Here is a 13,936-nt window from a genome sequence, read left to right on the forward strand (position 1 = left end):
ACACAGTGCATTCAGCTTTATTATAAGACCAGGAGGAACAGATCTGGTGTATAAAAGGGGCACATACCAATTACAGAGAAATAAAGAAATGTGTATATTTGAGTTTGTATGTGTGTGTGTGTTTTGTGAACATCTTACCAGTAAAGCCCATGAGCGCACCCTCTCTGGCCTGCTGTCGCAGCCCTTCCTCATCCTGATAGTCAATGTACACAAGGTCAATAGCCTGCAGGCCAAAGGCTTTGGTGGTGACCACCACTTTCTGACGAGCATACAGAAGCTCTCGGGCATCCTTAGTCCTTGTTGCGCCTTTAAAAGAAAACATTGCATACAAATATAAAGTATAAATGTAGTATTGTGTTGCATTGCAAAAATGGAAAATGATATGAATAATAATAAAATAAATACTGTGTACTACTGAGCAGCAATATAAATGTATATTAAAGTATGTTTATATAAAGCAATATTAAAACGTAAAGGATGGAAAAGTGTATTTAGATGGCAGACCTATACTGGCACAGAAATCATCAGAGCCGAAGACTACTCCGTCATGATGCAGGCCAACTTTTGGTCCGAGCTGACGAGCCGCCTCACACACAGCCTGGGACAGACACAGGATACACAAAGAGCTCTGTATATGCGTGCGCACATGTGCGTGTGTGTGTGTGTGTCTTGGCATTTAATTAAGTGAATCAGTCAGATGGCTCAAATCCCTTGCTCGACTCGTTCAATCAATGTCTCTGCTTCCGCTCCTCACATAATAGTTTAGACATGGAAAATGATCAGTTCTAAAAACAACTCACACACACAACTGATTATTAATGGCCCTGACACAGCCATGAGCATAAGGACGGAAAAGCTGCAAAATCTGTGAAGGCCGTCCAGGCTGGGGACGGAAGACCATCGCTGTGGCGGCGAGCGGAAAGTTTGGAATGTGAGATGATCGTGTCGGGCATGAAGCAGATGGAATTTGTGTCAGGCTTTTGTTGGGGTCCAAATTAATTTCACTTCTCACTGTGACTGTGCAATATTTCTATGTCTCGGCTATGGGACACAGATGAGATAAACAGGATTTAAGAAAATGTTAAAAAATAAGAAATGGAAGAAAAAATAAAATAATAAAAAAGCTGTACATGTAGAAGCCATATTTACTTTATAAAGCACACATATTGAACTATGCTTATTTATAGCTTACATTATAGATAGATAGATAGATAGATAGATAGATAGATAGATAGATAGATAGATAGATAGATAGATAGATAGATAGATAAACAGTGACATACCCCTGCGCTCAGTGACAGGTTCTTTAATCTGACTGCTTTTTTTATCCAAAGTCTTTTCATCTGCACTCTTAAGCTGAATTTACCTTAAAATTCAGCAACCCAACCGCAGTCTCCACAAAGGTTACTAAGCGAATGGGTTCCATCAGCATCCGGTCTTTTAAGCAGTGCTGAAATCTGTCAACAAACTGACACACACACACACACAAACAAATATCATTTATCACTATTTTTTGATACATAATGATTAGCACTATATACAGGGAACAAGCATCAAAAATCACAATCTCAGAGAATAAAAAGCAAACCCTTTTAATCATGTTTACACTGATGGCGCATCAGGTTTGACAGACATCCAATTAAATAAATAAAATAAAAACCGTTCTTAAGCACAGAAAGTATAGATTTTCTGTAAAAAAAATAAATAAAATTGCTCACTCTTGGGGCCCTGGAAAAATGCCTGTTTTGCAAGCTCCCTCATGACGTACAACATGTTCCGATAATAAGAGAGAAAGCAAAATGCCAAGGGACAAGATTTTAACTGTCAGGGAGTGCATTTTATTTTAGCATTTCTTTCTTTTCCTTTGGCGTTCCAGGGCTGACAAACCGGCGAGATGTACGACAATCAGGGTGTGATGTGGCACTTCTCCTTGCCTTTCATTTTTTTTTTTTTGCACATTTTCCCGCTAATATTTGAGCTTACCTAAGAAGGCATTAAAATGAAGTTTAGTTCTTTGAAGACCAAAGCTTTTGCTTTTTTTTTCCAACAGACCAGTTCACAGCTAGCTGTGCACTGCCAGTGGGGTAGCCCAAATTCCAAAATCTATCATCTGGAAACACACAAAAGCACACTCCGTCAGATATTTCCTTTCAAAGCCAGTTAAAAAAAAGAGACGGGGTGGAAGAGAAAGCGACAGAGAGAAAGGAAGAAAGCTCGGAGCAGAAATGTGTAATTCCCTGTCGTCGCTCTCCACGCTCGCTCCCTTTTGCACACTGGGAATCGAGGATCAAAATAACCTCAGGTAAGTCTGGGCCATTTTTGCCCCTAAATAACGACAAAAAAAAGAAAAAAAAAAGAAAAACATCCAATAAACACTTGGTTTCATTGAGGGATTTTGATTCCTAATGGGGAGAATTTTAATCATCTCCCCATTCAATCTCAGTAGGATAAATCATATCTGAGAGATTTGCATAAATATAAACCATCAAAGCCTTTTCATCTTCAAAGGGGTTTTCAAGACCCAATAAGCTTTGTACTGTAATCATCTGAGGTCACAACCCTGCAGGAGCAATGCTGCTATGCTAACACAGACGGCTTAGCATAATATTCCCCCTGAATCCTCCGAGAGGGATGGGTTCCTAACGACACAGAGTTCCCTAGCTCCTAGAAACCTTGCCATGAGTAGCCCTATTTATCTGCCACCGTACTCCTGCATTCGGATCCAGTGCCCAGGTCCACTTATTTATCCAGTTCTTAAGTAAACATGAAAAGCTTTGGCCCGAACGTGCTACAACATACAGCTTCAGAGGATGCCAGGATTGATTGGGGTTTAAGGATGTCGAGAAGTGGCAACTAATTACTGCACTTAAGTGTTATTACGTCGCTAATGTGTCTGAAAGGCAGCTTCTAATCAAAATTTACACACTGTAGCATATCCCCAGACTGTTTTGATGATACTCAACAGGGCTGACAGTACGCTCGGGCGGAGTGAGCGGATCATTAGGACCCTGCAGCCAACAGGGGGCATTGTCACAGGAAGCGACAAAAATAGCCTAACTATTTAAACACAACTAACTTCCAACAGTTTTGTTGAAAGGCACTAGAGAATGGATAAGTACAAAATAAATTACATTGTAAGGGTTCATCTTTTAACCCTAAACAATTTCTTTAAACTAATTATGGCCATGATTATGATTTCCTCCCCAAAAACAAAGCTGAAAGACAAAGACTGTAGAAATGTATTGATAAAAATAGGCTTAATTTACAGTGAAACAAAAATAGTTAGATAATAAAATAGTATTGATTTTGATGGGCTAACAGTACTAAGTCAGTTTTAAATTAGTTCGGTAACCGTTAAAAATGTAGGCTTTTGAAATCACATTCGCTCGCTTCCAAGATCAGACATGAAGAAAGAAATTCAAACCGTCAGCATCAAGCATTTCAGATGGTGACCACTTTATGACATGAGCAGGCCCTTTGCCGCAGAATTGTTGAAACACAATGCTTGATTTGCAGTTTCCATCTAGGCATCCAGCTATTGTCCGTATAGAAAAGTCAACACCCAAACTTTATTATACATTTTATAGCTAATATATTTGAAGGTAAAAAAAGTGACTAAAAATTGTCACTACACTGCAGCACAGTCGTAAAGATTTTTCTAGTTTTTAATTTAAAAAATTGGTGCATTGCTTACATATATTTACAGAAGACATTATCATTAAACTGTTAGCATCCAATACTCACATTATATGCAAATGTCATCACTCATTCTCATCACTGCAAAATCTCAAACCCCTACTGCTCATTTGCATAATTATTATTTCTAAAGTTACTGTATCTATATCGATACAGGTGTTCTCTAAATAATGCCATTTCATTGCTGCATGTGTGTGTGTGTATGTGTGTGTGTGTGTGTGTGTGTGTGTGTGTGTGTGTGTGTGTGTGTCGGGGGTGTAAATAAGATTCTTAAGGCCTCTTAAAAGACTGGGGCCAGCCCTGCTGCTTAACTAATAATACTATTCCCAGGTTGTAAGAGAAAAGAGTCTTTCTAACAGGTCAATGGCTCTATGTGAGCTGACCCTTCTAGTCCTTGTTCAGGCTTTACTAAAAAAAAAGCAGCCACTCTTCAATAAGAGCTGCATTAGCCCTTCCTTCAGTGGCTGGAAAGTGGAGGGGGCCTGGCATTGGAGAGAAAGCAATCATGGAAGAAGAGAGCTTGGTGGAAAAAAGGGTAGTGAATAGACAAGTTTTAATTAATTTTCTTCAAAAGAGAGCCAGATTAAATGTTTCCGGCCTACTAAAGTGCTCATTTCACTGAAGGGGGAAGGTGAGAGCGGGACCCTAAGAGTGAGTCAGGGGGGAAGAAAAAGCACGAAAGTGCGTCTGTGTGTGTGTGTCTGAGTGTGTGTGTGAGACAGAGAGAGAGAGAGAGAGAGAGAGAGAGAGGGAAGAGGGTTGGGTCTGGAGTGGGACCCTTTCATGAGCGGGTGCACACATAGTGGCGTGGCGTCTAAAGAATGCACGCGGCACCGAAATTGCAGGAGGATTGTCTTTGGACAAAGGGGTGGGAGTTACGCCTGTTATACTCCAATAAGCCTTGTCAGTCAAACAAGGAGCGAGAAAGCAAAGAGAAAGGGAAAGCAATGGATTTTCATACAAAGAGAAACAAGTAAGTCCGTCTTTTAGCAACAAATCAGTGTGGTGGTTCCTCTTCTAAGCTAGGTGCAAGGGGGAAAAGGAGAAAAATAAACAGTGCAGGGATTTTCTGCCTGAAAGCTGAGGATTGGAGGAGGACAACCACAAACCAGGCTTTAGAGCATGAACGTCTCAAAGGGACAGTTTCTAATCTGTCAAAGTCCAGACAGTGAAAGATAGAGAAGAGATAAGGACAAAAAGAGAGCATTCAAGCTGTCATTGCCATTTTGGACTGTATTAGGAAGTAGAATTAAATGAAGGAATCTTGCTCATTTAACAAACAATTTACAAAAAATACAAATGACATCAAAAAATCTTTAATCATCTAAAAAATGCGAGACATTGTGTTAAACACTTAGCATAATAATTTGATCATTGCATGATAAGCTACCAAAACAGAAACTTTGTTGCTCATGTTTATATACTGTGCCTGAGAGCAAAAGAAGCGAGGGAGAACAACTCCTTTCATGTGTCTCTCTTTTTCTCTCATCACTTTCAAAGCAGCAGGCCCATGTCAGGTCAGTGCTACATGATGTCCTCACCATCACAATCTCCTATACCCTGCTGAGACTATGAGCAGGGAGCTGGACAAGTATGTGCAGGGCATACATGTGCACATCCTACAGCACTTCCACACTGTGACTCTCTCACACAGGATAAGGGACGGATAAGATGGTGAACCTGTTATAACTGTATAACAGAGAAGGGTTCATATGTGGATGAGGTTGAGAAGAAAAACTCAATTTGGCCATAGCCATTTTCTGTGTATACCACAAATACAGCCACTGCCACACTCTATGCACTTAAACACATGAAAAAATATTAGTCACTCAAACCTAATTCTCTTTTTCTCATCACCTGACTCAAGTGTTTTAAGAGACTCCAGTTGGGTGAGCAAATACGTTTGAAAAGGGCTTTCAAAAAAAGAAAAGAAAAAGGAACAAGGTGATGGAGAGAGTGAGAGAAAAACATGAGCACCTGTCAGCAATTAAAACGGCAAGAAACAGAGAGCGGCCCAGGAAATATATGAGCTCTAATTAAAAGCACTAGTTAAAAACTTCCTGCTTCTGTACTAGCTGTAGCTGTGAGCTCCCTCCGCCTCTCTCTCACATTCCCTTCCTCCACCTAGTTAAGACATTGTGACTCCTTTCAGGTTCTTTTGTAAGGCATGCAGAGCATCTGAATGCTGCAGATTTAGGTGAGGTGGATTGGGGGCCAGCCTTTTTATTTTATTTTTTTTTTTTGTAATGTCGGGATGAGGGTGTGTTTGAGCCACTGCGGCTCCTGAAGCAGCGGGGATGCGTTTCTATCAGACACACACGTGGACAGGAGTTGAAGTTTTCAACATTGACCAAAGTGTGCACGGGTTAAGAGTTTTATGGGAGGTAATTACTCTCGTTTAGGACCAGGTCGTGGTCTTCAGAGCAGGGCAGTCCAGGGTACGGCATTCGTCTACACAAAATATTTAATGAATGAATTTAAGGATTTAGCATTCTTACATGGACCCTTGAAACACAATTTAAGGAGGCCATGATTTAAGAGGCTCAGATCATTATATTCTATATCAAACATGTCAGACAAAATTCCTGATTTCGACTTGTGAAAAACAGGCCCTAGCCATAAACATCCAGCTGTAAAACTGAAATATTTTGTAATAGCTGCTTTAAAGAAACCTGATGTTTACTCATTCTCTAGCGGTTAATACTCCAAGCATTCTACTTGTTTCTCATTGATGGTGGGAAAAATGTAACGGTTATATTCAGGTCTTTATTGTATACAAATGTGTTTAAAGGGGAAAATAATGTAAATACATATTCTATAGACAATAATCTATGAATTCTATCACAGTTATTCTACAGCGTTGTTCAATGTTCCATTCTGGAGATCAGAATGTATTGAGTCAGGCAGTCGTTCAAACTGGTAATGTCTTTTATATTAATGCATTTGTTCTGAAAGATTATCATTTCTATAGAAACAACAACTTACTCAGGACCTTGAAAGGCAAACAGAAACCTTTTTTTATGTCTGTAAAAGTGGAAATTGTGAAAAAAGTGAAGTTTTATGTGAGGATATGGATATATACTATGCTCATTAGAAGTCTACAGGTTCAGCTGTGAAGTATCTAATACCGATTAGAGTACTTACACTGTATGGATAAATGTATTGGGACACCTGACTTTTGACTTTTCTTCCCTAAACTGTTACCCCACAGAAGCGCAAAGTTGTGTATGATGTTTCTGAATGCTGTGGCATTAAATCTTCTCTTTAGTGAAACTAGGAGACCCAAACCTGTTCCAACATGACAAAGCCCCTGTGCACAAATATATGGTGTACATGAGTTGAAATGAAAGCTCTTAAGTGGCCTGCTATAGAGTTGTGAACTCAACCCTACTGAACACCTTTGGGATCAATTGAAAAGCTCATTGCACCCCAGGTCTTCTTGCTCTACATCAGTACCGGACTTTACTAACATCCTTGAGACTGAATTATCATAAACCCTGACAAGTACACTCTAAAATCTAATGGAACATCTTCCCAGAACAGTGGAGGTTATTATAAAGGCATACGGATATACTAAATGTGGAGTTGTTGTTCAATAACACACAATCTTATGGTTATGTGTCAACAAACCTTATATTGTACATATAGTGTATTTTTATCTGTAGATACACACATTGATTTTAAACAGGGTTTTTTTACTCACCCATTGAACTTCATCGGTGTCCTCCACCTTTGGCAGCATAAGTGCCGGGGGCAGGACCTCTCCTTGTAGAATGACCTCCAGATCAGCGTCAGCCAGACCACTAGACACAGAATTCACACGCACGCATTTCTCAGTGCGCCCCAGATTCAGTTCAGCCAGCATCTTTGGGATTGTTTCCCGCGCCTCTGCCTGCATGGGGGATGCAACACGTATGCAACATGAATGAGTGGCCCTGTAAATGCACCATTCAGTAACGTAATGGGCTGAAATTGAAGACTGGATTGAGAAATGCACAATTCTCCCATTCTTAGAAAAAGATTTCACAGCAATTTATTTTATTTGACCATAAGGAGCCAGATTTATCTATAATAGACATGTAAGTCTTGCCAGAACAATGATGTAATAAAAAACTAGATTGGGCATTCCAAAATTGCCAAGTGTTAACAATGGTGGAAATAAGTGAGGTACACATCCTGAAGCATTATTTTTAAAACCATTATTTTACTGTATTTTATTGGAAAACAAATATTGATCATCATTATGTATAAACAGAAATCTTTTTTTAAACTAACCAATAAAAAAAAGGAAAAGACGCATTGATGGCTGATATTTTCTGAATATAATGAGGAAATGGCGTCCGGCATCTGGGATTACAGACAAGCACAAATTCCAGCAAGATGGATCATCCTCAATTGAGTAAATGCACTTAAGACCATAAAGCACAAGTCCCAGTATGCCAACACATTACTCCAATAGAGGTCCCACACACACACACACACACACACACACACACACACACACACACACACTGCAAGGAGGGATGGGACAATGAATTAAAGGTAAAACCCAGAACTAAATCCTAACATTGACACACCAGCTCTTGCAGGTTAACATGAAAAAATGAATGAAGAAGGTACCAAGGCCAGGTCATCTTGATGTCTCTCTCTCTCTCTCTCTCTCTCTCTCTCTCTCACACACACACACACACACACACATACACACACACACACACACACACACACACACACACACACACACACAGTATCAGAGAATAAGCTCAGATCAAAACATGTCTTACTCCACTATAAAATATAACACCTATTTTTTAATAAAATTAGATTTAGAGCTGTTATATATAATAATTTTATGATTTCTCTCCTGGAGCCTATAACCCTTGGTTTACAAACTCATCTTAATATAGATAAGACTCGAATACCATGATTGTATAAACGTTCCCTTTGTACAAAACTTTAAAAATGATCTTTTGTACAATAATTAGGACCTAACTTATTTAAGACCTTTAATAATCTGTATCAACCCCAAAAGGCCTCTTTTTCCCCTCATCTAGCCAATGAGCGTATGCGACACAACAACAAAACACGCTTTTTTTTTTTTACCATCCAATCAAATTCACCAATGTAGATGAAACCTATCTTTACATGCTACACAATGTAATTAACGCTATACCTTCCTGCATGTGTTTCAATATTGATAAGCCACTGGACAGCAGTGTTAAACTTGAGTATAAGCGCCCCAGGCTCTACCTCAGGCAAATATTTTAATATACTGGAATGAGCAGATCCTTACATAAAATGAGGGGTGTCCTTTGTCTGCAAAGCACAGACAAGGTCTAATTAGAAACAGTATGCTGAGGTAAGCTTTGTTCATTAGTTAATATCAACCTGCTATAATTAAGTAATTGGCTAGTTAAATTTGGGATATTCAAATGGGAAATATTGCAGACAAAGAAAATATAACAGATAAAATGGCAAGAAACAAACTAGTAATTTGTAGTAAAGAATAAATAAAGCACATGAGAAGATATTTGATGTAATCTTTAATAAAGGTGTTATTTCAGTTAAAAAGGTGTCCTTACTTTTTCAGTTACAGCTCCAACCTGTCTGTTAGGGCAAAAATGTAAAGGTAATGCAAAAAGACTGTAAAGCACAAATAATAGCCATACAACTGTTTCACAGCATATGTGTTTTAAGTGCTTAAGCCTCATCATCTTTCACATAACACAACAGACTAGAGTTAGAAAGTGTAATGCTGTGATCTCCGAACTGGTTGAGCAAACAAGCGTGACATGAGACAACAAATAATTGGTACAATTTATCAAATACACTAATGCTGCAGGAATCCTGCATGTAACAGAAGTCATGACAGCTCCCCCTCCCTTCCTCCCTCGGAGAAAAGACGCTCTAGACAGAGTGATATTTGATTTTCATCAGTGGGAGGAAGGCCAGTTAACTCACCTTCTTTCAGAGTAAACTGACAGACAGAACATTCTTGAGAACGTTTCGGCTCCTGAGGGGCCGAGCGACTCCAAGCTTGAATAAAGCACTTTGAAAACTGAAATGTTTTACATTAATGGATCTCCATCCAACAAGTTGCTTCAAAGCAAGCTCCCCAATCACCCAGCATCCCACAGAGTGGCCCGGAGAAGCCCAGGTTTCAGAGATCTTTGATTCCTTCCATCAAGCCCATCATTAAAGCCTGACACTGAGTTATGACAGCATGTCCACAAAATGCTCAAAACAAAAGGATGAACTTTCAAGTCTGGAGATGCTGACCTCTAGTTAAAAAAAAGGGCTAGCTCCTTCATGTATTGAGAGCTTCAGAATCTGGACTCCTGCAGAGTGATGTGTCAAAAAAAGGAACTCCATTTCTGAATTATTCGGTTACGTCTGGGAAAGGTGTCTGAGCCAAAGGCAGAACTCATTCATTAATCGCAAACACAAATTGAAATATCTAGCTCGTTTTGTCAAACTTATGTGAATAAACAAGATGTACTGCTTCGCAGAAAACAACGTCGATGTGAATTTGCGCAAACGTTGGATGATAAAAACCTGCTAACGAAAACAAAGGTCTTCATTTGAAATTGCTAAAACCTTTGATGTAATATTCAGCTTTTGCAGATATTAATTTTTCAGGCTTTATCTAAAAAATTACTGATGTGTTTAAATATGCAATTGATCATTCTCTATTCAAAGGAAAGTGCCTTGAAACAAGTCGTTGTGTCTTTTGTTCTTGGCGTTTCTCAACCTGTTCTCAAAGACATGTGCACTGTCACTAAATGTTAGAATGTTAAGAATTAGCAGGGCAGAGACCTCTGTAAATTCTAGGTGTGATACCTAAAACAATAACATCCTATCAGCTGGCTTTGACATATGACATGAAAGGCGTATACAACCTGGTCCCAATAAAAACGCCTGAAAGATCCTGCATTTAATCATCTGTTCATTCTGCATTTGTCCAGTTCCCCTTGAGAAGAATATAGCATAAGCCTAGAGAAAAATTTGAAATCTATTCTCGAAGCAACAGCCCATATCACACATGCTCACTATCACTGCCAACAAAAACAAGTTACTGTAATTTGATAATGAGGCTGTAAGTTCTCCGGAGCAGCAAGTCGATACAGGAACGTGCTGCTCAGATGGCGTTTCAAATCAACTGCTCCACACAACCGCTAATGGATAAAATAAAAGCAAGTGTTAAAACCAAACAATTAGTGAGGATTAGAATGAATTTAAGGCTCTAATAATATCTTGCACTGGTCAATACTCAAATGTAGTGTTATTAAGGACCCAAGCAACAATAAAGGCTGTGTGTTGACTCACTATAGGGACTGGCAGCTGATGCAGCATCATTTCTCCACTTCTTCTTTGCAAATGCAAATATATTAATATGTTCTATATGAATATCAATGAATCTGGACAAAATGTACAATTCGAATGAATCCAAAGGAATTCTCCAATCTAAGTGGGTCTAAATGTATTCCACATTCTCAACAATCTACAGTCTGAAACATTCCACTACCTGAAACAATCTCAATGAAGTTCAACATGCTCCTGATCACACGGGGAGGCTATAAGTTAAGTGAACCTGAAAGAAATGTTGAGAACACTCATGAAAGCTTGCATGGCCTTTAAAAGCTACATTATACAGAGTGCTGGCATTTGCCTGCTTTCCATTTTAAAGCCATTAGGGTTATACACACCTGATGCCACAGCAGGATCTGTGTAACATAGTGACCTTTCTGAAATGCTGAGTCATACTTATTTTAGCCAGTCACTTTTATATAGCCAGCCTCTTATTAAAATCAGTGACAAAATATAATCTGGAAATGTTACGTTTGCTTCTAGGATTTCACCTGCTTTACCACCCAGACATTTTGGTGAAGCTTGTTTCAATTATTTTTGCCATGACTTTGGATAATTTAATTAAATAGCAAATTTGATAGCATGTATTTACAAAACTATTGGCACACCTGACTTTTTCAGTCATACTGTTACGACGAAGTTGGAGGCACGCAATTGTATATAATGTCCTTGGATATGGTAGCATACATTTTTCCTTGTTGCATGACAATACCCCTGTGGTCGAACCGAGCTGGATTTAACTAACACACTTCTCAATATATTATCACAAATTTCCACACTCCAAGACTAAGAAACATCTAGAAAATAGAGGTTATTATAACAGCAAATGGGAACTACATGTAAAATGGAATGTCCACAAATGTTATATTATGTATACTGTACAAATCAGCCAATTGTAAAACAGAGACCTTCAAATGTGCGAAGAAAATTATTTCTTCCTCATAGCAGTCCTACTTTTGTTCAGATCTCTATATTTAGATGACATTACGAGAATGAACCATTTAAAGATAAACCGCTCTCCTCTACACTCAACCTGATTAAACATCATAGATCCATGCATTTCCCAACTACTTGCATGCTTGCCATAGCTTTATATCGTTCCAGGATGCAGCACATGCTTTCTGGATTACACTGAAAATCACTACCTCATAACAACGACTTTACGCGTATCCCATTACAGTCACGTTACATGCTTTAAATACTGATAAGTTTCAGCTTCACAGCTATGTAAAGCATGCACACTACTCATCTATTCCCTACAATGTACTAAAATTAAGATCCCTTTTCGATCCTTAAAAGTGTAGCCAACAGCCCTTTCATATGGATCGAATCAGTATCTTGCTCCTTATTCAGCGTCTTACAGGACAGCAGCATGCCAGGGTCTTTATTACATTTACAGACATGGAAAAAAATGTCTTTATAATTTGATGTTACTGTGTTACAAATAGTGTCTTGACCACATCAGAAAAACACAGAGGCTCACTGTGCCCAATGAGAAAGCAAAGTGCAGTAATGGTCCAGCAACCTTCAATGATTACTGCACTCAGGATAAATGCATGACAGCCAGACTTAAACACAATTCTATATTACACATATAGACAGGTGACGAAGGGAAAACTGGAGGCTCTTTTATGCTGCATGGACATTGTGTTGGAAATTGTGCTGGCATTGTCATTTGTCCCCCTAGATCATTTCATTCCTGATGGGAGAAGTGTTTTCCGAGATGGCTCTGCCCCAACCACAGAGCAGGAGGGCACCAAATGCTTTTATGTGTATGAAACGTATACAAATACAGTATATTATATGCTCTGCCTTTACAATCACTAGGTATCAACTTAAATTAATACCTATGAAAGTCACACAGTGTTCTCAATCATTGTCATCACCATCACCATCATCACTGAAAAAATGGTACCCAGTATAGTTGCACTGACTTACAGTACACATGCCATTGAATATTGTTTAACAAATAACAAATGCATTTATATATATAAAATTTCCATTTATCTGTATGTATAACATACATACCTTTCAGAATTGCCAGAAAGGTACATTCTGGCAGAAATCTACTTTTCTAAGTCTGTTGGAGCTAAGGTTTGATATTTTGGGCAAATGCCTGGTATCGTTGTTTGTGTTTTTGGCAAACTAGTGATTTCTATTGCCCGTCTGTGCAGTTCTGGCCTGTACTGTGAGAAGAACAGTAAGGAGTCTCTGCTCGAGTGACACAGGCCTGATCTCCGGAGAACTGTCTCTTCCTCAGCCTCCTGCTCAGAGCAGCTCAGCAACCAGTGAACTCAGAGAGAGAGAGAGAGAGAGAGAGAGAAACAGCCCCCCCCTCTCTCTCTCTCTCACACACACACACACACACACACACACACACCTCAACCATATCCCCCCCACCCCCCAACCCCAAAAAAGCTGCTCTTTGAACTGAACACTATATCCATACACTGTTTTTCAAAGATGTATATCATATAACAGTTCATTGCATAAATTATGCTAAAATGGAAGCATTGACAGGAAACCAAAATATTACACTTTCAAATAAGACCCGAGCGAAATCTAAGACTCGAATAGAGTATTATTAAGACTGATTTGTCAAACGAAAACGAAATTCACTGCACTCCTGGTGAAGCATACTAACCTCTAAACACTGGAGGAGAAAAAAAAAAAAACATAATCCAAACAACCAGTGTGTGGGGTTGAAAATGGTCAACATGAAAGAATAAGATATAGCTGTCTCTGTATATATACAGTATACTGTAAAGTATAAGAGACAAATATGGGCTGCGAGTCCACTCGCTGCTCAAACCATTCATCTGCTGCCACCAGCAGGACTACCACAGAAGCAACCGAGCTTAACACAAACAAGCTC

The 13,936-nt window shown here is 39.0% G+C and overlaps 1 protein-coding gene across 1 annotated transcript in view; it reads right to left on the reverse strand.

Moving 5' to 3' along the window:
• The window catches only part of clybl (citrate lyase beta like), a 60,879-nt gene that overhangs the window by 5,494 nt on the left and 41,449 nt on the right, over positions 1–13,936 (reverse strand). The window contains exons 3-6 of the mRNA XM_046845435.1: positions 7,400–7,588; positions 1,367–1,468; positions 505–598; positions 139–306 (exon numbers count right to left, since the gene is read on the reverse strand). Coding sequence (XP_046701391.1) covers positions 139–306; positions 505–598; positions 1,367–1,468; positions 7,400–7,588 — 553 coding nt within the window. The remainder of the gene's footprint in view (positions 1–138; positions 307–504; positions 599–1,366; positions 1,469–7,399; positions 7,589–13,936) is intronic.

This window comes from Silurus meridionalis, chromosome 3, assembly GCF_014805685.1.
Source record: "Silurus meridionalis isolate SWU-2019-XX chromosome 3, ASM1480568v1, whole genome shotgun sequence".
NCBI classification, from domain to species: Eukaryota; Metazoa; Chordata; class Actinopteri; order Siluriformes; family Siluridae; genus Silurus; species Silurus meridionalis.